The sequence below is a fragment of the Mastigoproctus giganteus genome, chromosome 6 (assembly GCF_048544385.1).
Source record: "Mastigoproctus giganteus isolate SK-2022 chromosome 6, ASM4854438v1, whole genome shotgun sequence".
NCBI classification, from domain to species: Eukaryota; Metazoa; Arthropoda; class Arachnida; order Uropygi; family Thelyphonidae; genus Mastigoproctus; species Mastigoproctus giganteus.
In genome coordinates, this window is record NC_143580.1 from 197,170,235 (window position 1) to 197,196,512 (window position 26,278).

General features: G+C 35.1%; 1 protein-coding gene across 1 annotated transcript in view; it reads right to left on the reverse strand.

Annotated features, from left to right (window-relative positions):
• The window catches only part of LOC150084857 (muscle-specific protein 300 kDa-like), a 437,962-nt gene that overhangs the window by 129,720 nt on the left and 281,964 nt on the right, over positions 1-26,278 (reverse strand). The window contains exons 15-18 of the mRNA XM_090376370.1: positions 20,997-21,158; positions 19,273-19,395; positions 7,454-7,654; positions 3,523-3,672 (exon numbers count right to left, since the gene is read on the reverse strand). Coding sequence (XP_090232496.1) covers positions 3,523-3,672; positions 7,454-7,654; positions 19,273-19,395; positions 20,997-21,158 — 636 coding nt within the window. The remainder of the gene's footprint in view (positions 1-3,522; positions 3,673-7,453; positions 7,655-19,272; positions 19,396-20,996; positions 21,159-26,278) is intronic.

The window sequence follows — 26,278 nt, forward strand, 5'->3', positions numbered from 1 at the left end:
TTTTTTTTTTTTTTTTTTTTTTTTCTCTCCTCTGGAGTGGGCCCCCAGAGGAATCTGGCCCATCTTTTGCCAACATCAGGTGGGTCAGAGTCTCGAATTGAGACAGTGCGAGCTCCATTGAGACTGGCCCACCTTCCCGTGGTGTGGACGAGTACCCAGAATCATCTGTCCAGGTGACTGATGATTCTGGGTAGCCAAGCGGTCAGACACAACAACAGAACACACACATAATACACACAAACATACACTACTTATTTCTGGCCCTTCTACAGTGGTACTGTTCTTCACAGAGATACGAGGCGGAGATGAACTGACGTTCTAGGTGCCGCCCATTACAAAAACACATGTCCACATGTCCACATGCCCTTCTCTGTACTCGTTCCAGCAGCTCTACATCCTTCTTGAAATGAGGCCTCCAGACCTGTATACAGTACTCAAGGTGTGGCCTGACCAATGCCTTATACAAGGGAATAATCACATCCCTGTCCCTGCTAGAAAAATTCCTGTATATCATTGACAAGACACCATGAGCTACTCTTGCAGCTCGTCTGCACTGCTCAGAGAACTTCATATCTGCCTGCACAATTACCCCCAGGTCCTTTTCATTCTCTACCACTGTCAGCGTAGTACCACAGAGTTGATACGTTGATCTGGGGTTACTGTTTCCCATATGTAGTACTTTACATTTGTCAATGTTAAACTTCATTTGCCACCTCTCAGCCCATCTGCTCAACCTTTCCAGATCCTGTTGCAGCAGCATAGTATCAGTAGTGTCCTTAACAACCCTGCCAACCTTTGTATCGTCTGCAAACTTGGACATTAAGCCTGATACACCATCATCAATATCATTTATAAATACAGAAAACAACAATGGACCCAACACTGAACCCTGAGGAACTCCACTAATAACATTAGTCCACGTTGAGCAGTGTCCATTGATTACCACTCTCTGTCTTCTGCCACTCAACCATCCCTTTATCCATAGCAGCAATTTGCCTCGAATGCCACACTTCTCCAATTTGTGCAGCAGTCTTCCATGCGCAACAGTATCAAAAGCCTTTCTAAGATCCAAATATATAATATCAAAGTTATTCCCTGCATCCAGTTCTTTTGTGACTACATCATAGTATCCAATCAAATTGGTCAGACAAGACCTGCCCTTAACAAACCCATTTATTAATCATTTATTAATTATTAATCATTTATTAATCATTTATTAATACAAACCCAGTTATTAATCAGTTCAAACTAGATTTCAAAGAGACTAAAAGTGGAAAACTTGCTTCTTGTCCAAATGATAGCTGAGCATTCTGGTCTCTTGTGAAAGCCACTGGCTGCAACTTTTGCCAATCTCTGTTCCTATCTCTGTCAAAATCAGATGGTTCTATTGTCACTTCAGCCAAAAATGAAGCTGACCTGCTAGCAGCCTATTTTTTGTCCAACCCATTTACTGATGATCTTGGTAAACCACCTCCCACCATTCCCAGATACTCTATTCAATTCTTACTGTGGTCTTCTTTCAAAATGATATCAGAAGGATTTTGATCAGTCTTGATGGTATATCTCCATTTGTTCTCAAAATCTGTGCTCCTCAACTTACTCCTGTTCTGTGTCACATTTTTTCACTTTCTTATTCCAAATGTGTTTTTCCTTTTGATTGGAAATTTGCTTATATCCAGCCAGTTCCTAAGAAAGGGTGACAAATCCCTCCCATACAATTATCATCCCATTGCACTTAATTCTAATCTTTCTAAAATTATAGAGAAATCAAATAATTGACAACTCTTAAACTATCTAGAAAACTTCCATCTGATAAATGATCACTAAAATAGATTCTGTCAGTGTTGATCCACTGGTGATATTCTGGCTTATGTTATCCATCTATGAAGAAATTCAATGGAAAAGTTTGGTTAAACTCAAGTAGTTGCTCTTGACATTTCAAAGGCTTTTGATTGTGTTTGGCATAATGGTCTTCTAAATAAACTAGCTTCCATCTTATGGTTTGCAACTGTTTTTTGTAATTGGGTATCGTTTTCTCTATGACCTCTCATTGCATGTGATGGTAGATGGCTCTCTGTCTTCTAACTTTTCCACTAATGCTGGTGTTCCACACGGTTCAGTTCTTTCTCCCACTATTTTCCTTTTGTATATTAATGACCTTCTTCCATTGAGTGGAAATCCTATCCATAGTTTTGCTGATGATAGCACATTTCATTCCACCTTCCAGTTTGAGAAACCTTGCCCTGCATGCACGCACACAACCGTGCGCGTGCGCATGCGCGCACACACACACACACACACACACACACACACACACACACACACACACACACACACACACACACACACACACACACACACACACACACACACACACACGCACACACACACAGCTTCAACTTCTCAAATATCCACTACCAATTCCTCAAAATGCTGATCTCCAGGTAATTCTCAAGTAGGGCAAAGATAACTTAGTTGATTTCAATCTTTCTATACCTCATTCTGTCTTATTTCTAATAAAAAGGATTCTTCTGATCCTATGCTTATCTTTGATGACACCTCCAATTTCTAGGCAAGATCATATATCTCTGTTGGGATTACCCTGACTTCTAATCTCTCCCAGCATAAGCAAATTTACAAATATTGCTTCATCTGCATCTAAAAAGCAATGTTTTCTCTTTCTCTCTCAGCGTTACTTTTCTTCCAAACAGCTGTTCACTCTGTACAAATCGTAAACCTGCCCTAGCATGGAATATTGTTCCCACCTCTTTGGTGGTGCCCCAAATCTTCTCTCAGGCTTCTAGATTCCATACATTCAAAAGAGTGCAGTTAGGTTAATGAATGACTCATCTCTAACAGAGTCTCTGTCTCATAGACATTCTGTTTCTTCTTCATGCCTTTTCTATAGATACTTCCATGGGCATTCTTCTTCTGAATTGGCTTCTTTAATTCCCACTCTCTCTTCCAAAGCAGTCCAAATGCATGTCACACCAGTCAATATCCTTTTACTGCCCAATTTGAAACACACAGAACCAACTTTTCTTCTTCATCATCTATTCATTCAACTTCTGTTCTCTGGAACAATCTTCCTTCATATGTATATCCTGACAATTATAATCTACAGAAGTTCAAGTGTAATATAAAGAAATATCTTTTCATTTTCTCAACCTTCAACCTATGCATTGTACTAAGTACCATACCTTTCGCATAAAAAAAAAGAAAAAAGAAATGAGTACTCAAAAGCCATGTATTATTTTATTGGATAAACTGTTCTTCATAGGTGCATTATGGCCTTGCTGCCCTTGTGCCGTAAAGCCCATAAAGAAACAAACAACTGTACTGCAATCAGTTTTATATAGCCAAATTGCTTTATGAAAATGCAAAGACTAGAGAATATCTTAAGTTCACAAATACACAGTATAAGAAATCAATGACATGGCACAGATTTTTTTTTAAATCACCTTGCAACTCTTGATAGAAAGACATAATAATAATAAAATATGTAGTCCATAAATTACTTACTTCAAACCTTGTGTTTAATACATTCATTCTTATTTGTAGGCTGCTGGAAAGAAAATCAGGAATATTGGATGCATGTTCTAGAAGTGTTTTATATATCTTGTTCTTGCTGTCTAAAAGTGCCTTATAATGTTGAGATTGGGAAAAAAATGTCTGAAATACAAAATGTATCTCTTTATTAGCTGTCTCAAGCAATAATGATTAATAACTCAAAGAAAGACTGATATTTAAAATTATTTATCTTACAAAGTTTGAAAGCTCATATATTGTAAGTTTTGTGTTTCAAAAAAATGAATATAACAGCAAATTTGAATCACTGACCAACAGTCATGAAATGATGTCATTCAGATGGAGCCTAAACCTCCCACTATGACATTCTCAGTGAAAATATTTTATTGAACATTACATAATTATACAGTAAAATGATATTTTATATCATTTTACTGTATAATTTACTGTAAATGTTGGTTCAAACATTTAAAAAAAATGTTTGAACCAACCAAACACTATTTTTCCTATAGGTTTAACGATTTCTCCACGTGTGTGGTGTAGAAACCTTCACATTTATGGTGGGTATGTTCAAAACACCAGACACTATTCAGTAAACTGAAACTATCTTGTGGTTCTATATATTTGGTAGTTAACAGACTTTCAATTATCATAAATAAGTACTGTAAATGCTGAGAGTTTTACAGTAAGTACTGTTAATGTTTGCTACTCATAATCAAACCAATCCCATAATCCACAAGTCACCTCAAAATGCACTTTTAAACAAACAGCATCACTGTAAGGCTATTCAGCTATTTGCTTAAAATGTGATTCATTCTTTAAGATAGCCCCCTTAACGATTTACTGGTCTCTTATCAGAGAGTGAACGGTCTAGATCAATGCAGCCCTGATGATTTGTGATTAATGGGGCAGCGTGTTAGTTATCAACTAACATAATGAAGTTAAACTTTAGATACTGAATAAAACAGAAAAAGATAAACCATATAAGAGAAGACAGAATAACATATACTATATAAAAGAAGGTATAACAGAAAGCCTTTATTAAAACATTTATTAAAGCATTTATTAAAACATGAAATATTTTAATAAATAATACAGGGATTACCTTGATCTCTTTATAGGAAGGCTTCTTATCCAACTCTCCTAGTCCACCATTTAGATTAATTAAAATACAATAAATTTAATAAACTACATTTTAATGCGTACCATATGATAGCTATGACATCAATTTAACAACCAGGTTGTTAAATTGATGTCATAGGAATCACCATTGAGGTCCCAAACCCACTCCAAAACTATCAACTGTGGCACAACCATCATGTCAAATTTGCTCATAGTAGAAAGAACAACTAAATAAAAAATACGTGAAGACATATTTCTTCCTCCTTAAGTTAGAAGGAAACTTTTCGATACTTCGTGTTCACAGGATGGAGGGCACTGCCGTAGCCAGGTGGCAGGAGCAGCAGTGTGTACACGCTTCTTGATCAGACTGGGGTTCGAGCCCATGACCACCAAATACGGAGGATGCGGAAAGGTCAGGAAATGACCACCGCATATCCCCGGAGCAATATGGCCTTAGTTGCTAATGCTCCTAAAAACCAAATAACAACAACAACATCACAGGATGGAATGAAACTGAGTTTCATTCCATTCTATGAACATGAAATATTTTAATACAAAATATTTTAAACATGAGCACAAAGTATAAAAGTTTAGGAACTTCTGATTTAAGCAAATGATAAATGAGCTATACTTTTTAACATGACCACAGTAACTACCACAACCTAAGCATAGCTGACACTACTATAATATACACTATATGCCCAAAAGTATTTGGACACACACATGGGTAGTGTCCAGAAGGTGCTTTTAACTCAAAAGCCTGAATGACAGCCTCAAACCAACTGGTCACTTTTTTTTTGTGCAAATTTCCAACAGATCCCAGCCACAATTTATCTTGATTTCTACCAAAGTAAATATCAAAACCTGTTTGAAAAACAGTTGTATTGGCTGTAGCCAATCTGATGTTCCGATTCATTCCACAGCAGTTCAAAACAGTTGACCAGTACAACTTTTCAACATCACTGCTCACAAACCAATTCTATAGGAATCTCACTATATGACATGGAGCATTGTTGGAATAGTAAGAGTAATGTATAAATGTCCAAAACATCCAAGTGTTGGCAGTTTTGTCACTACCAACGGAACAAGTCCAATGCACCTGAAAAAGCCCTATCCATTAGTGACCAGTTCCACCAAACTTCATTGAGATAATACACTCCAACAACAAGGGTACAAACAAACACACCCAATGGAACAAAATGTGGTGTAGTGAAACTTGCCATTCCATAGTGCATTCTGCCATTGTTTTAAAGTTCATAAGTATCAGGGATGACACCACTCTGAGTAACATTTCACACTGATGGCCATGATATTAGATTTATACATAGCTGCCCTGACCTTGAACCCAAGGCTATGTAGCTCCTCCCTTCCTATTCCAGTGCTCCAATATTTCTGAAGCCTCTTGGATCTGCTCCATGATTCTTTCCATAGAAAATACATGTGAGGCACAAATTGGCCTCGTTATGATTCTTCAAACATGTTCCATGAGTATGTGAGAATATCTAAATAATATCCATGTTTAAATAAGATCCGTCACAATTCTGGAAGGTACAGACAAGTCACAGTTCCACACACAGAAAGGTTACTAATGTGAAATCCAACCACCATCCCATATTGAAAGTCTAAGCTCCACAACCCCTACCAGCCTCCAATGTTCTGCTGCTGAACAGGCAAATCCACATGATTATATTGGTATGTCTCAGCTGACATGTATGCATGCATGGAGGTGGCACTTCTGGTACAGTACACAATATTCGTGGAGGGCTGTCAAATACCGTTGGTCATACAATTATACTATGCAGCAATGATCTGAACTGTGCTATATTTATTTCTCCCTCCCCCCCTTGCTTGCTTAAGTAACACATTACTGGTTCTCTTTTCTTCATGGTGATCCACACAGTGCTGAAAATAATAGTGCTGGGTACAACTAAGCCATTTAGTGTAGAACTGCAGCAATCAACTGCTTGGGCTCATGTACTGAGTTATTTTAATTTTTACTCTTATTAAAAATATTTTCCTATAATTATTACTGATTAACTTATTAGACATATTTTCAGTATATTTCATACTTGACTGCACTGAACATGTGACCCATTCACAAGAGTGATATCTACTCACAATCATGTGACTCACCACAACTCTAAATCATTCAAATATTTACACCAGTTCACTTCAATCAAATTTATATGCAATCTTATGTGCTTCAGTTAATAAGAGTTTTTTCTCACTAATTGTAATTTTTTGAATAATGGGTTAATATTATTTTTGTATAACTTGTGTTTATGCTAAATTCTTACAAATATAAGAGTTTCAAGGCTTCTGTCTAAACATCCTGAAAACTATGTGTAACAAAACAGAATGTCTTCTCAAATAACCTTGGAAGAAGACATTAATATTCATGGGCTTCTGTTGCGCATTCCCTAATTTGAAACAAAATTTGATACAAAGTCACTACTCAGTAAAAGCCGAGTGCAAATTTTTGTGTGAAAAAGCTAGGACTGAACAGAAATATATATATATATATATATATCAAGAACAATAATGTTCTTGATGATATACTTATTTCGCCCTGCATTTCATTTGTGGTTAATATTTTAGATATGCAGCAGTTGTTTTTATTATTATTTAATCTTTCATTTGTACTAGCTGAAGAAGGATTTTGGATGGGGGGGAGGGAATATCCAAGAAATTATGATATTAAAATTAATTGTTTTTAAGTCTGGTTTAATTTCAAACTTTAAGATGACACTCATGGTTGCAAGTGAGATATTCATTCAAAAAACAGTGAAATTATATACCTTACCTTATGTTTTTCCTGTTGTGCTTGAATCTGTTGAAGACTACTTGGAATTCCATAAGATGCAATTACTCCCTCTGCCTCATCTAACCAATTAGAAATTTCTTGAACACCAGTTTCTAATGCTTCTAAAGGTGCCATAATTTGATACAAGACATGAAGTTGGGAAATCAAATTAGTTTTAACTGCTAACAATGCTTCTTTCTCCTGAAAATAAAAAAAACTATTTTAAAATTAGTTTTAAAACTGAAACAAAATTTAATAAGGAGCTATCTCTTGATTCAGAATTCAAAATTATCATGCACATCCATTTCACTGAAAAATGACAACCATGCTGTAGTCAAATAAATCATTTAAAAATATTTCTCATTTTTGTTTACATGGCATAAACTGCATATTACATCCACTTATAATCTTTTTTAAAACTAAGAAATTAAATACTTCTGATCAAAGTAACCATGCTTATTAACTCTCTAGGGGTTTCCTGGAAAGAAATATCCAAGAGCATGATGGGTGATGTGCAACATTTAATTTTTTGGTTAAAAATTTAAAAAATATTAAAAATAAAGCAATTAATAATTTCATTCTTTATTCAGACACTATATTTCATAATAAGAATAAATAAATATCATAAGAAACACCAAATTTTCTTTTTCAAAAACAGGTATGTCCAAATAACGGTTTTGGATAAGGAAAATAGCCAAATCTTGAGATATCAATTGGGCAAAAACTGAAGGGAAACTAAAACAATTTAGCCCAGACACAATAGGAGGGGATACGCAATGAGAGCCTTGTCAATCAATTCAGCCCTGGAGAGACTGTTCAAGACTCATGGGGTAATCTTTTTCAGCTTGGTCTGCACTTATTAACAGAAGTGGCTGTTTCCACAGGGATGAGATACAATTAAATAGAATGGCCGCAAGAATATTTGCTGATGTTATTGAAGCAGTGTTATGTGTACTAGAAAACTGCTAACCTGAAGAGGAAGGGAAGAAGAATAGACAGAATAAATAATAATTTTAGAGCAGCCATAAGCAGAGGTGAACTTGATTCTTGCACTGCTTCTATTGGAACACACAGCAACCAGGAAAACTGTATTTATAAATGATATTGATGATGGTATATCAAGCTTAATGTCCACGTTTGCAGAAGATACAAAGGTTGGCAGGGTTGTTAAGGACACTACTGATGCTATGCTGCTGCAACAGGATCTGGAAAGGTTGAGAAGATGGGCTGAGAGGTGGCAAATGAAGTTTAACATTAACAAATGTAAAGAACTACATATGGGAAACAGTAACCCCAGAGAAACGTATCAACTCTGTGGTACTACACTGACAGTGGTAGAGAATGAAAAGGACCTGGGGGTAATTGTGCAGGCAGATATGAAGTTTTCTGAGCAGTGCAGAAGGGCTGCAAGAGTAGCTCATGGTGTCTTGTCAATGATATACAGGAATTTTTCTAGCAGGGATAAGGAGGTGATTATTCCCTTGTATAAGGCAATGATCAGGCCACACCTTGAGTACTGCATACAGGTCTGGAGGCCTCATTTCAGGAAGGATGTAGAGCTGCTGGAACTAGTACAGAGAAGGACAACAAGATTAGTGAATGGAACAAAGGATTGCTCTTATGAAGAAAGGCTTAAGTTTTGCAAATTACAGTGTCTGGAGACTAGGCACCTGCGAGGTGATCTGAATGAGGTGTATAAAGCCTTGAATGGTTTGAGCATGCTCAAAGCCGATGGAATTCTTCCTCTTGTTCAGAATAATCACCTGAGAGGGCATAAATTCAAATTGAGGAAAGACAGACGTAGGATAGATGTGCAGAAATTTGTCTTTAGCCAGTGGGTAGTTGGTTGGTGGAACAGACTTCCATCCTTTGTTGTGGAAGTTGATAGCCTTAATTGCAAATTCTTAACTGCAAATTCTAAATGGGAAGCATTCAGGAACATAACTGTAGAAGCTACCAAACTTTTTATACTAACTAAAAGATACTGTTAAAGGTTTCAATTTAAATGGATAACAAACAAAGTTATGAGAACTAGTAACAGAGAAGAAAAATGCATTGGATGATTAAAAATTATTACAGGATACATAAATCTACAGTAAACACAAATCTACAGTAAACACAATCTAGTCTGCAATCAAGTCACAAAGTGTTTAAGTAGGCTAAGACAGATTACGAGAAATCTTTTTCTAGGAATATGAAGAAAAGTTGCAAAGGATTCTTTGATTATGTTTACACTAGAAAGAAAGAAATTAATCATGTTGACTCGCCAGATATGAATGGCATACCTAGATGATCCTATTCTGGCTGCTGACAAACTGAATAAGTATTTTGCATCTGCATTCATGTATGAAGAAGTGTTTAGGAGATGAACATACCAGAAGTAAATAAACCTAAAACTGGGAGCTAAATGATTTTGTGAGAATTGAGAGAAAAGTGGAAGAGAAACCGTTGAGGCTAAAAGTAAATAAGGCATCAGAGGCTGATGGAATCTATCTAATTATATTAAAAGCAGCAGCAGCAGCAGCAGCAGCAAAAGAGGTAAATAAGCCTTTAACCATATTATGAGAGCATCCATGGATTCAGAGGAAATCCCCATAAACTGTTAATGTGCAAAGGTCTCTGCTATTCATAAATAGGGATCAAACTGAGAAGTGAGTATTTACAGATCTGTAAGTTTGACTTCTGTTCCAAGGAAAATAATGGAGTCAATGATCAAAGAAGTACTGCAGGATCACCTTAACAGGAATGCAGTTATATATAAATAAATTTTCTGTTTATACTCCGGGACGACCAAATGGTCAGAGGAGTTTACAAGATACACAGAATACAAGAAACTGCACTGTATTCAGCAGCAATCACAGTGCATGTTCATTAAGGAAAGATCTTGTCTAGTCAATCTGACTGGCTACTTATGATATAGGAAAAAAATAAATAGATACAAAAAATAAATTTGACATCATACAGATTTCAGTAAAATGTTTGATACTATTCCACATGAATGACTACTATACAAATTTGTATAGTAGTCACAGGAGCAGTGTAGAATTAGGAGCAAGTCATTACAATGGAAAAAGGGATGGTTGAGTGGCAGAAGGCAGAGAGTGGTTAGTAACAAGCACTACACTTCATATACTAATATTATTAGCAGAGTCCCTCAGGTTCAGTGCTGGATGCTTTATTGTTTTCAATATTCATTAACAATATTGACATATCAGGTTTAACGTCGAAGGTTGCTGATGATACCAAGGCTGGTAGGGTAGTTAATGACAGAAATTAGGGTACACTGCTGTGACAAGATCAAGAAAAATTAGCCAGATGGGCTGAGATGTAGAAATTGAGATTTAACATTGAAAAATCCAAGGTAATGCATATGAGAAGCAGTAATCCCCAAACAAATGTACCAACAGAGTTGGACTACACTTAAGGTTGTGAAGAAACAAAAAGAGCACGAAGTATTTGTACAATTCGACATGAAGTTTTCTGAGCAGCACAGATAAAGCACTAAGACAGCTCATAGCATCGATGACATACGGAAATTTTGACAACCGGGACAAGGAGATGATTATCCAGTTGTATAAGTTAATGGTCAGGCCACATGTTGAGTACTACTTAGAGGTCTGTAGACCTCATTTTTGGAAGGATGATGTGAAACTTGAATTGGGTGCAGAGAAGAACAAAAGGATTAGTCAAGGATACAAAAGGATGACTCTCATCAACTGGTGCAATAACGCCACTTTGCTTATTGGAGGCTTGAAGTGGTAGAACCCATTTTTAGTCTCTAGAGAAAATCTCTGGTAATGCCCCCATATCTACCATCATGCAGTATGATTGATGTGGCATCTCCATAGCCAGGTGGGCAGGAGCAGCAATGCGTAGCACATGCTTCTTGATTAGACTGGGGTTCGAGCCCATGACCACTAAATACGGAGGATGCAGAAAGGTCAGGGATTGACCACCGCATATCCCCAGAGCAATATGGCCTTAGTTGCTAATGCTCCTAAAAAAACCAAATAACAATAATAATATGATTGATGTCTTTCAACTGTAAGATGGGCATCGTGGTGAATTCAATGCTCTTTATATTTTGCAGATACAGCTCTAGAACAGTGTTCACAAGCTGGCTGCTGTATAATCCACTGGACCGAACCTACTGGTATCTCTCTAGGTGGCTTCTGGATTAGCTAGTATATAATCTCACTGCCTCTGCTCTGCTAGATAGTAATTAGAGGAAATTCAAGTAGTGTGTATGTGGGGGTTGGGGGGTGCATTGTTGAGGTCATGTTATGTCAAGGAGCTAAGTATATTCTTGCCATATGTATGCCATATCTAAAAATTTAATCACTTCAAACAACGTCCTCCCAACATTTTCTTATTAATAAAAATACATCACAAATATTCAAACTAATAGAACAAACTTATCTGAAAAAAGATCTAAACCTCCCAAACACTTCTTTGTTCATTTCACAAATATCTGTGGTCTCAATTACAATCTCAATGATGTCCATTTCCACTTACAGTCTGCCAGGCCCCACATGCTTTTTCAGACAAAATCCCAATTATCAGTTGATTCAACCACTGCTCACTCAGTTGTCCTAATCATTTGCAGTATGATACTTGTGCATATTTCCACTCTGATATTTTCTGTCAGAGACAGTAATTTGGAATCTCTCTTTTTGATCTTTTGTGGCTTAAAATCTCTCTACCCAATTCTGTCAAATTCTTTAGGCTGCTGTCTCTATTGTTCTCCCAACTTCATTAATTACTTGGAACTCTGAGTTTTTCCTTTTGAAACTTGACTTTCTCCATTCCAACTTTCCTAACAGTGAGGTAATCTTCCTTGGTGATTTTTAATGTTCACAACTCCAGCAGGCTTCCATTTTCTAGTCACACGGAAACAGCTGGCCAAGATGCTGAGGCTTTTGCAATTACTAATGACCTTGCACAGATTGTTCATTACCTACCTGAATGCCACACAATCCTAACCATGCAGCCAATATGCTTGATCTTTTTCTCACAAACAACCCTTCTAAGTGCACGGTCAAGTTGAGTGGTCCTCTAGGCACCTCAGATCACAACTTGGTGATGGTCTCTCTTCTCCCATGGAGCCTTTCTCTCTCTCTCTTGGCTATTCTCAACTTTGTGTTGTTTCGCATTACAAGAATGCAATATAGTCTTCTACCTGCGGTCTTACATCAACAGGATATCAGAAGAGTTTTGAGCAGCTTTGATGCCATGAGAGAAAGGCTCCACGGCAGGTCTTGATGACTTGTGAGATTTATTTTCATTTTTTCCTTGGTTGGATTACTGTTTTAAATCTTCTGATGTCAACATTGGCTCAGATCATGTCAGTGAAATTATTCTTGTAGGGATGAAATACTTTATTCCACATTCTACCTTAAAATCTCATTCTTTATTTAAACCTTGGTTTTCCAATGAATGTGCTAAGGATGTTCAAGATAATAATATTGCATATCGCAACTGGCTGGCATCCAAATCTCCAGGTTCATTTTCTGCCTAGACCAAAGCTCATAACAATTATTATTAATCTGTTATTAATTAATCTGTCCAAACTAGATTTTGAACAGGGTAAGAGTAGAAAACTTGCTTCTTGTCCAAATGGTAGTCTAGCATTCTGGTCTGTTGTCAAAACTAATAGCCACAACTTTTGCCCATCTCTGTCAATCCAAACAGTTCCATTGACACCTCAGCTAACTAGTCAAAGCTAGCTGACCTGCTAGCATTGATGATCTTGGTTAACCACCTACTACCATTCAAAGTACACCCCATTCAATCCTGACTCCAGTCTTCTGCCAAATGGATATCAGAAGCATTTTGAAGTCTTGATGCCAAGGAAGCACCAGGTCCTGATGGTATTTCTCCACTTGTTTTCAAAACCTATAATTCTGAGCTTATTCATGTTCTGTGTCAACTTTTCAGACTTTCTTATTCCATCTGTGCTTTCCCCTCTGCTTGGAAACTTGTCATTTCATTGCACTTTTATTCTTTCTAAAGTAATGGTTTGGCTATCAACTAACCAGGTTTCTAGAAACCTTTCATATGATCAATGATTGCCAGAATAGATTCCATCAGTGTCGATCCACTGTGAAATACTGGCTTATGTTATACATCTAAAGACAAATTCAGTGGAAAAGTTTAGTGAAACTTGAAGCAGTTGTTTTTGACATTCCAAAGGCTTTTGATTGTGTTTGACAAAAAGGTCCTATAAATAAGGTTCCATCTTATGGTTTGCCAACTGTTTTACGCAGTGCTTTTTTTGAAAAAAAAAAATAGGTGCCAGTACTGATTCTTTGCTATCAGGAAAAACTAAAAATTAAAAGGATATGAAAAGTACTCTAAAATTTTTTTTTCCTGATACTGTTACTTTAATAGTAATATTTTTAGAATAAGAACAACAAATTAAGTATATTAACACAGTTTATTAAGCATAAATTTATTATTCATATATATAAAAAAATAAGTAAAATATGAGTAAAATAAGTAAAAAATAATAACATAAGTAAAAATTATTTGTAGTGTAATTGTGTATTGTACTTAATAAAAGTTACGAATATTTTCAATTTTAATTTTACATGCAACAAGATATGGAAAATGTAACACACTAAAGAAATCTAACTTTGAATATGGCCACTGTACAGGAAAAGGTTGGACACCGCTGCAGTATAAGGTGGGCCAGAGCCCATTGGGAATACACCTTGAACTGCTCACTCTTGACCAGCGCGACTTCTCCGTATGTGGGACAGGTAGTCGGATAGGTTTTACCGGGTACCACCAAGTTGTAGAATGGTAATCCCTTTAGCTCTCTTAATTCATGCAGCAGCACTAATTGCCTAAATTGCCTGAAGGCCAGAAATGCGAACAGTGCGTACCGAGTTAATTCTCTCCATTTGCTACATGAAAATTTTCTTCGCTCAACGGAAACTATTTTAAATGTAACTTCCAAGGGGAATTCAAAATAATTCACTATAAAAGGACTTCGTTAAACAGAGGTCCGACTGACTAATTTAGAATTATAAAAATGGTTATACACTTTTATATAGTAAATATCTTAACAATAGACAGTAAAAAATGCAAATTTAGTTAAATAATTTTAAGCTTATTTGAATAGTAGGCAAACATGTGAAAAAATTTACGGAATACAGTATTACAAATTTCGAAGTGCATTGCATCCAAATGTCACACGTCACTGTTAACAAAGGTGCCAGTACGCCGTACCATTATGTACCATCCCAAAAAAAGCACTGGTTTTGGTAACTAAACATCCAGTTTTCTCTCTGGTCACTCACTGTGAGTGATGGTAGACTGCTCTCTGTCTTCTAATTTCTCCACTAATGCTGGTTTCCCCAAGGAACACCAGCATTAGTGAAGTTCTTTCTCCTACTCTTTTCCTCTTGTATATTAATGGCCTTCTTCCACTGACTGGAAATCATATCCATAGTTTTTCTCACGATAGCACACTGCATTCCACCTTCCAGTTTGAGAAACCTTGCCCTGCACAAACAGATGCAACTTCTCGAATATCTACCACCAATTTCTTAAATGTTGATCTCCAAGTAATTCTCCAGAGGGGCAAAGATAACTTAGTTGATTTCAATCTTTCTAAAATTCAGTCCTGTCTTATTTCTAACAAAAAGGATTCTTCTACTCCTGTACTTATCTTTGATAACATTCTGATTTCTAGACAAAACAGCATATCTCTATTGTGGATTACCCTGACTTCTAATCTTTCTTGGCATACGCACATCACAAATATTGCATCCTCTGCATATAAAAAACTGGGTTTGCTGTTTTTCTCTCAGCATTACTTTTCTTCTAAACAACTACCCACTCTGGACAAATCTAAAATCTACCCTCCCAAGGAATATTATTTCCACATCTGGGGTAGAGCCCCCAAAACCTCTCTCGGATTCTAGATTCCATTCAAAAGAGGACAGTTTGGTTAATTAATGATCCATCTCTAACAAATTCTCTCCATTCTCTGTCTCACAGATGTTCTGTTTCTGCTGCATGCCTTATCTATATATAATTCTTTGGGCACTGTTGTTGTGAGTTGGCTTCTATAATTACCACTCTCTCTTCCAAATCAGTCCGAACATGTGCTGCAACCAATCTCCATCCTTTTACTGTTGAAGTTCAAATTCTCAAAGCAAACTTTTCTTCTTCCTCAATTATTATTTTAACTCTAGTTAAAATAATAATATTTTTCCTGGAACAACCTCTCCTCACACATATTTCCTGAAAATCTAATATCAACAAGTATCATACATGGTACTAAGTACTATAGGTTCAAATTTCTCTCATGGTTGGAATTTTCATTTAAAAAAAAAAAGTTTTTCATGGGACTCTTACCATAAAAGTCTTCAGTTCTGTAAATTGTGGCAACTGAAAACTAGGACCCTGTGTGAGGAGATCTGATTTAAGTGTTTAAGACCATAAATGGATTGAGCAAATTAAATGTCAATGACATCCTAATTCCTGCTCAGGTGACACACATAAGGCATAAATTTAAATTGAAAAAGAATGATCATAAGATAGCTGTGAGAAAATTTGCTGAAAGCAAATTTTCTCACAGCTATCTTATGACCATTCTTTTAATGGAAGTTCTGACCATTCTTTATGGAAGTTTTGTTCCAGCATTCAATCAATAGCTGTGAGAAAATTTGATGAAAGCACATTTTCTCACAGCTATCTTATGACCATTCTTTTCAGAATTTTTTTACTGTGAGAAAAAATTTGCTGAAAGAATTTTTTTACTGTGAGAAAATTTGCTTTCAGCAAATTTTCTCACAGCTATTGATTGAATGCTGGAACAAAACTTCCAACTGTGTCATGAAAGTGAGTAGGTTAAATAAATTGAAGGAAGAAGTAGACAAATTTATAATTTGCCTATTTCTCACACCTCATTCACAAATTATAATTTGTTTTCACCTCAACCAACCATATAATAATTATGAAAGGGGATGGATGAGGTGGATGTAACTGCTATCGCATTAATAATAATTATTAGGGGGATGACATGGGTAGTTTAATTTTTTCTACTGGCAGTTGCCATATAATTCTGCTTCCCTGCCTCATTTTCCCGCTGGAAAATTTAATATAGGAAGAGACACTTTTTACATGAACACCAAGCCAAAAAGAATTCTTTTACTGCTAGACTTTTCCAATTAAAAAATAATGGATGATGCCACTGCAAGTGACTACAATACTGGAGAAATGCTGAATTCACACTGCCATCACAAAATGTGACCAGAATATCAGCTTCATCAATATTTTAGACTTCAGTAGTCACATAGAGGGGTCAGTCATTCTTCTGTATGATGTGGATCCCACACTTCAACCCCTGTTTGCATTAGTTCACAATGTTTATCACCTCCAATATACATAGGTGCACTGTTTCAGACCTTGCACACAGAATTTACCCAGGATTACTAACTGTCCACCATCATGGAGGTGCAAGCAGAGAATTCTGTTTAGGTAGAATGACCAGACTTCACTGAAATTCATCCCACTTGACTGACAAATGTGACCTTAATATCAGCTCTTTTAGCATCCTAAACTCCAGCAACAGTCCTACCTTTCATACCTGGAATAATGTTTGTGATAAGCCTTAGGGACCAAGGAAGGATTGATAGAATTAATAATGTGGTAATATTCATTTCCTTCAGCATGATGCTACAGAGGTCCATAACTTCCAAATTGTTTTAAATACCCAAGGAGAGCACCGTGAATTTAGAGATGATAATGAATTATTTCAATTCTATTGCTAAGTGCACGGTACAGCCTAAGTGCAGGGTACTGTCTAAAACTTTGCAATAGAATCAACTACATGGTAATATACATTATCACTCTTCATTAGTATCATGAATGGCTTTAAATAACAGAAACCACATCAATAATTAACTATTGACTTCTAAATGAAGGGTATTCCCCCCCCCCCCCATCCACAGGCTGCTAGCAGTTTTTTTTTTTTTTTTTTCTTTTGTGCTGCATATAAAAGGAAAAAAAAACAGAAATCAAGATCTAACCAACCAACAAACCAACAATCCAGTAAAAGCAAAGAGAAAAAAGTTCCCAGATAGGTATTTATTAACTGCTGGCTATTTGCATCCTATATACAACACAGAAAATTGTAAACAGCAGCCCAAAAAGGGATGGCAAGCCAGTGAAATAAGTGATTTGCAGTCACTAAGAAGATACTGTTGGAGAAGCTACCTGAGTTGAAAATAAATTAAGGCTCCAGATACAATACAGTGCATATATCCAGTTATATTAAAAGAGCCAACAAATGAATACATGAAACTATTAGGATTAATTATGAGACCATCATTTGACAGACACAATGATAATTACTCCAGACTGGAGAAGTGATGACAACAACTCTTCAGTTCAAAAATATGAAACTAGAGAGGAAATAAGTTACTACAGATCTGTCAGTTTAACATTTTTGGGAAATTATGGAATCTGCAGTAAAGGATACATCACAGGATCATCTAGGAATGGAATTCTACAGGAATGAACATGTGTTTGTAAAAGAAAAACCATGCTTGGCAACACTATTATCAAATAGTTAGATGCAAGAAACAACTTGGCATTATAAACTTGAACTTTGGTAAAGTATTTTATATGATCCCTGGTGAACAGTTATTGTTTGAGTTTCAAGTGGATCAAAGGATGACTGAAGAATAAGACACAGAAGATAGTTATAAATGGACATTCTCCTGAGTATATAAAGGCCACAGGTGGGATTCTGCAGTGATTGATTACAGGGGTCCTGTCTTGTTTCTGACTTTCTTAAATCACAATGCTGAAGGTGTAAAGGACCTGGTATCAAAATTGGGGGAACAATAGGAAGATTGTAAATCTCAACAGGCAATGCTGCTTCAAAATGATCTTGACTGGTTACATAGATAGCAAAATGGCAATTATGGTTTTATGCTGCTAAATGTAAAATCCTGTCTGGGGATTTGTAACTCATGGGAAAGCTACAGATTAGGAGGAAGAGAATTTTCAAAAGGTTCAAGATGAAAAGAACTTGGGTATGACTGATACTGGTAGATGACATTTTTTATGAAGTGCAAACAGACAGCCAAGAAGGTACACTGTATTTTTCCAAAGATTTACTAGACATTTTCTCTACATGCAGAGAAAAAAGAGGTTATATAATGCAAAACTTCACTCAAAAAAGCATAAGTATAAAAAGATGTTCAGGAAGTTTACGTTTAACCAAGGAATGGTTGAACTGGAATAAATACCTGCCAGAGTCACTGAGATTGACAATTGCAGAAGATCAAAAGGAATTAAATGGGTACTTACTGGAACTAAATAGAGTACAATAGCAAAGAGGAAGAGGTGAAGTTTTTTTTTTTTTTGTTTTTGTTTTTTTTTTGCAGATGCAGAAAAACCCTAGCTCCCATGCATCATTTTTCCATTTTGATATTAACACTAATGCTATTTATATCATCTTATATTTTGAAAATATTTACAAAATAATTTTATAAAACCTGAATTGCCAAATAAATGAAACAAATTAATTTTTTTTCTTTATAACAGTCTCATAGTGAAGATATCATTTAGAGTCATTATTTTGATAATTTAATCACTTCATTAAAGGTAAAGCCAGAGCATTATGCCCATGTTGCACTTGAGCCGTAAAGCCCCCAAACAAACAACAACAATAAAATAAAGGCAAAACCACATGGTATTGTGACTTATCTTGTTATCAAATTGATAACAAGCAAAATATTTTTCTTTTTATCATAATAAATGCAGACTATAAAATAATATAAAATAATAAGTCATACCTTTCTCATATTAGCCATCATTGTTTCTACTTCTGGTGAAGCTAAATCTCTAACTATAATATGGGTTCTTTTGGATAAACTCTTATACAATGTATCATATTCTTCCCATTCATTCTGTAAATGCTAGAAGAAACAAGAATATGAATTTTAAGATTTCTATCTTTCTATTAATTAATAATTTAATAAATGTAATGAAATAATGAAAATCTGTTTATTTTAATTAAAATTAAATTAGAATTAGAATTAAATTTAAAAATAGAATTAAATAGAATAAAATTAATAATTGGCAACTATTTTAAAATAATTTTATTTCTTAAACAGAATATGGCAATTAAGATAGCCTAAGTACTGTGAACTTCCTTTGAGTTACATATTCTATACTATTATACTATACATATTCAACAACAGGATCTGGAAAAGGGTAGATGGGCTGAGAAGTGACAACTGAAGTTTAACATTGACAAATGCAAAGTACTGCATACACTTTGCATTACAGAAATGTACCAACTGGGTGGTGTCACAAAAGGGTAGTGGAGAATGAAAAAGACCTGGGGGTAATTGTGCAGTCAGATATGAAGTTTTCTGAGCAGTGCAGACAGGCTGCCAGAGAAGGTCATGGGGGTCTTGTCAATGATATACAGGAATTTTGCCAGCAGGGATAAGGAAGTGATTATCCCCTTGTATAAGGCAAAGGTTAGGCCACACCTTGAGTACTGTATACAGGTCTGGAAGCCTCATTTTAGGAAGGATGCAGAGTTGCTAGAATGAATACAGAGAAGGGCAACAAGACTGATGAAGGGAACTAAGTTCTGCAAATTGCAGCTTTTGGAGACTAGGCACCTGCGAGGCGATCTGACTGAGGTGTATAAGGCCTTGAATGGATTGAACAGGCTCAATGCTGATGGGATTCTTCCTCTTCTCAGATTACAAACCTGAGAGGGCACAGATTCAAACTGGGGAAAGACAGTTGTAAAATAGATGTGAGGAAGTTGATAGCTTAAATAAATTCAAGGCAGAACTAGACGAACATTTGGAATGAATGAATCAGTGAAATGGGTTTTTTTTTTTTTTTTTTTTTTTGGCTGATGCTGTATAAAAGCTTGATTTCTTGCATCATGTGCATCTATTAATGCTAATGCTATACAGCAATGACAGCTAAAGTAAGCTAAACATTTTGACCTCAACAACAGTAAAATTTCTTAATTTCTTAATAGCACATGCATAAAGAGCAGTGCTGTCCATTAAGTTTTACAGCTCTTTAATATGAATGTCCTAATATAAACCTTACATTAAAACTATGAAAAGATATATTTATTCTAATTTATAAGCTAACATTGACAGAATTAAAGATATGTTAAAATACGTGAGTTATTTTAACATATATTTAAATCTGTTAATGTGAGTCCTACTACTGCTTTCATTAAAAATGATATAATAATCTGATGCAGTGTGCAAGCACATACTGCAATACACCATGACACAATCTAAATGAAAATTATGCATTTAAGGTTGTTAATTTTGCTAGTATCAACATATTGGTAATTCTGAAAACAAAAAACAATAAATTAGAGAAAATTACACTTCTGAATACATGAAATGCAGATATCTGTGACATATTATTAAATTAAAATTAATTAGAACATTTTTAATTTACATAAGAATTACCTTTCTTTAGTTAATTTTATTATTTGAAGTGTTAAACATTACATAATAGAAAAACTTACTTTTAATTTACCACAGTAATCCTCTAAATGAGCAGGTATACAAGATATTGAAGAAGAAAGAATTCGCTCAGCATTTCTAAGCCAGCTCTGCAGTCGACCAAAATCCTTCTGAAAACGATGCCTTGCTCTCAGCATTTCCCCGGAGTGTAAATAGTCTTTTATCTGAAATGTAATGTCACGACATGTTTTAATGCATCTCTGTTATCATGTCATTTGTATTTAAATATTAGAACAAAACAGTCTCAGCAATCTAGTTTTTGACCGCTGAAGTACAATTTTAGTTAGTAAACTAGAGCCAATGGATGTGGTCAATTTTACATTTTAGAAGCATATTTTTAAATAAAAATGAAAATTAGAAGAAAAAAAAAAACATTTAGATTGTATAGGAAAACTTTAACAGTTTTCCTATATAATCTAAATGTTATTAAAAATGTTAAATAAAGCTATATGTTACAAATTCCTAAATTAAGGCGCTCTTAAAAGCACTGGAAAATTAAACTATTTACAATTACATCTTAGTATTTAAAATACAAAATATACAAGTTACATGAGAGACATGAAATTATTTATAATTTCATGTCTCTCGTGTAACTTGTATATTTTGTATTATTATTTATAATTTCGAAATTATTGAAATTATTTATAATTTCATGTCTCACAGAATTGCTGAGTTGCATCCTGACATCAGGAGAACTGATGTAAGGATGTTGCTGTCGTTGTTCTTTCCTGATGTTAGAATGTAATTGTACAGTTTTGTGTGTAATGTAAATAATCTCATATCTGTTATTATACATCTTAAAGAGTAAGATGTAACTGTAAATATTTAAATTTTCAAATACTTCTGAAAAGCCTGCACAACAGGCATTCATAACTTATACCGTAGTTTAATTAATATTTTTCATTCAGATTGTAAAAGAAAGCCATCAAATGTTTACCTCTATATAGTGAAGTTTTTTTTATTATTATTCAAATTCTTTGATAATCACATTAGGGGGGAAAAACATTTTCTAATTTGAAACACAAATTTCAACAAGTGCTAAACATTTGTTTAGCACTCGTTGAAATATTTATTAATTTCAACGAGTGCTAAACAAATTCAATAATCTCTTTATACTTATATACTTTTAATACCAAGAATCAGTAATTATATCTCTGATATATTATTAATGATTTTTACTGTGGAACCTAATTTTAGTGTGTGTGTGTTCTTAATTTACTATTTCAGTAAAATTAAGATTATTTTTTAAATATAAAAATTATGTGACAAAATTAAAGTGAGAAAAACAAACAAGCAAATATAAAGATTAAAGTAATTAAACTACATTTAAAATATTTGGTTTACTCTTATGGGCAATACGTATTACTTATACTTCACCTGTTGAGAAGAATGTAATTTTGCTAACTTGTAATTATAGAAGTGATTACTTACAATACTGCCAACATCAAATAGAGCTTGTCTGTTTATATTTTAAAAGAATGGCTCATAAATATAAAAAAAACAATTTATACTCAAAAAAAATTATTTATATGTTCAGCTTATTTTTTTGTTAACACAAAAAATCCTGCAAGGGCAATAAACTTTTGCTATGATAATTTTAATTTAATAACTGTATTGTATTTCAGAACTAAGCAAAGTTTCCATTTCAAGGCCTATTAGATCTCCTCCTTGATAGTTAATGGACACAACCATAAAGAGTTAGATATTTATACAGGTAAGGATTAAATTTATGAAAATTATTATTGTCCTGCAAAGTTGTTAATTCCCTTTTAAACTGAGCAGAGCTTCATTCCAAATTCTATAAGACATTTTTTCCCCTGATCCTGATAGCAATACAAATTTCTGATTCCTAATTTACTCTTGATGGTTGTCTCCACTATAAGGATTATATATATATATATAAATATACAGCATATATTTAAAAAAAAAAAACAGTTCTAGCAGTTCTTCAAATAAGCTTTGATCAGTTCTAAAGTTGAATTAAAAAGTTGCAAGACAATTGAAATTTCCATAATGTTAATCCCCATTCAGTTATTAATAATTGTATTGTGACTAAAGTTGCCCTATCTGAAAAAACAAGCCCTCAATCAGAATTTAATTCAAAATTGTCTTTTATATTATTTATGTATTTATTTTTTAACAGATAAGGTATTAATTCAACTAGGGATTTTAAATTAAATCACCCACGCCATCACAAAGTTATTTTTAAACTTTCTATATGAAAAAAGTTAACTATACAGATATTCCGAGGTGAGTTATTTAAATTAAAGAAGCTTTGTTACATATATATAATAGAATATGGTAGAGTAAAAATTTCCTAGATATGATAGAATATGGTAGAGTAAAAATTTCCTAGATATGATAGAGTAAAAATTTATCAGATTGGCAATGAGGTAGCAGGTTGAGTGAGATTAGGTGCAGTCTGCAAAAGACCTGTGCATCAAAAACGCTCTGATCTCTATGTTAAAATTTACAAATAATTCTTCGCTTAATACAGATATATATATATATATATATGTTTGACTTTTAACTTCCGCTTAATGAATAATAACAATTTCATCCCATTATTAGTTAACTGATCCTTATAACTTAATAAAAATTCAAGGCTAAAGCCTCAGGACTGCAGAAAATTACAGACATACACTTCTTGCTAAAAGCTTGGAATGACAGCATATGACAACAGTTTTCGTTAATTTTTTTTTACTTAGCTATGATAATATAAGGCTTCAGATAAAAAAAAAAAAACCACACACTAAAAGTATTTTAAAAATTTTTATTAAGCACTGAAAAATTTGCAGCAAAAAATATGAAATGATTAATAGTATCCTCCACAAAGATTTTATCATTGCCTTACACAGACATAGCATTCTGGCAATTAATTTTATAATAGTGTCTTGACTAACATTATTCCAATCAATCTGAAAGATTTTCTATAAATTTTGTGAAGAAGGAGAGAATTCACGGACTTGATGGTCGAGATGTTAATAAAAGTTCTTAAACCGTCTATTGAGTTTAAGTGAGGTGATTGGGGTGGCCACACCATAAGTCGCAACACTTTCCCCCCTCCCATTGTTTAGTTGCTAGAAAGTGTCTACACAGCTCAGAGTTGTGCTTCAAGTCATTGTCTTGTTGAAATATAACATTTCTCCTACAAAGTCAAACTGCAGAGGATATTGGATTATGTTCAAGAATGTTTCTATAGCCTTCTTTTCTTAAAATTCCTTCAATCATGATGATGTCGCCCATACAAGAAAAACAGAAGCAACCCCAGATCATGATTCTGTATCAGGTGACACAGAAGCCCATGGCAGATATAAACTAGTCTGTAATCAAGTCACCAAGGAGGTTAGGCAAGTGAAGGCAGATTACGAGAAATCCTTGGCAAAGGATGCAAAGAAAAACAGCAAAGAGTTCTTTACTTATGTAAACTCTAGAAGGAAAGGGGTGAATCAGATTGGACTGACTGATGGATTGACTGATGATCGTGCTCAGGTAGCTGATAAACTGAATGAGTATTTTACATTCTACATTCACACATGAGGAGTTATTTAATGAGGGGAGTGACAGAAGTTTATCAAACTCTTAACAGGGAGCTAAGTGATTTTGTAATAACTAAGAGCAAAGTGGAGGAGAAATTGTTAAAGTTAAACTAAAAAACGGCACCTGGGGTGGACAGGATCTATCCAGTTATATTAAAGGAGGCAACAAAGGAAGTAAGCAAACCCTTGGCCATAATTATGAGAGCTTCCTTGGACTCAGGGGAGTTCCCCATGGACTGGAGGTGTGCAAATGTATCACCAATTCACAATGCGGGTTCAAAAGGCGACATAACTAACTATAGACCTGTTAGTTTAACTTGTGTTCCAGGGAAAATAATGGAATCACTGATTAAGGAAGCATTACAGGATCATCTAGACAAGACTGCAGTAATAGTTAAGATACAGCACGGGTTTGTTAAAGGTAGGTCTTGTCTGACCAATTTGATTGGATACTATGATGTGGTCATAAAGGAACTGAATGCCAAAAATAATTTTGATATCATATACTTGGATTTCAGGAAAGCTTTTTATACTGTTGAACATGGAAGACTGCTGTACAAATTGGAGAGGTATGACATTAAGGGTAAGTTGCGACAATGGATAAAGGGATGGTTGAGTGGGAAATGACAGTGAGTGGTAATCAGTGGACACTGCTCTTCGTGGACAAATGTTATTAGTGGAGTTCCCCAGGGTTCGGTGTTGGGCCCATTGTTGTTTTGTATATTTATCAATGATATTGATGAAGGTATATCAGATTTAATGTGCAATTTTGCAGATGATACAAAGGTTGGCAGAACTCTTAACGACAGTAAAGACAGTATGCTACTCCAACTGGATCTAGATAAGTTGGGCAAATGGGCTGAGAAGTGGCAACCGAAGTTTAACATTGGCAAATGCAAAGTACTGCATATGGGTAGCAATAACCGAAGAGAAATCTACCAACTGTGTGGTACTACACTCAGGGAAGTGGAAAGTGTAGTACCACACAGTTGGTACTCAAGACCTGGGGGTAATTCTGCAATCAAATATGAAGCTTGCTGAACAGTGCAGACTGTTCAGCAAGGGCAGGTCATGGAGTGTTGTCAATGATATATAGGAATTTTGCTAACAGGGACAGGGATGTGATTATCCCGTTATACAAGGCAATGGTCAGGCCACACCTAGAGTACAATGTACAGGTCTGGAGGCCTCATTTGAGGAAGGATGTAGAGTTGCTAGAACGAGTAGAAAGAAGGGCAACAAGATTGGTGAGGGGAACAAAGGGGTGCTCTTATGAAGAAAGGCTTAAGTTCTGCAAATTGCAGTGCCTGGAGAGTAGGCACCAGCAAGGTGATCTGATTGAGGTATATAAGGCCTTGAATGGGTTGAGCAAGCTGAATGCTGATGGGATTCTTCCTCTTGCTCAGATTAAGAACCTGAGGGGGGCACAGATTCAAATTGAGGAAAGACAGTTGTAGAATAGATGTGCGGAAATTTGCCTTTAGCCAGCAGATAGCTGATTGGTGGAACAGACTTCCATCTTTTGTTGTGGAAGTTGATAACTTAAATAAATTTAAGGCTGAGCTGGACAGGCATTTGGAACAAATGGAGGGGTGAAATGGGAGGTTTTTTTTTTTGTCTGATGCTGCATAAGTTTGCTTTCTTGCATCGTATTAGTACTAATGCTAATGCTAATGATGGAACCACCACCGTGCTTGACTGTAGATACGAAACCATGTGGCACCATTTTTCTTCGGTTGATCATC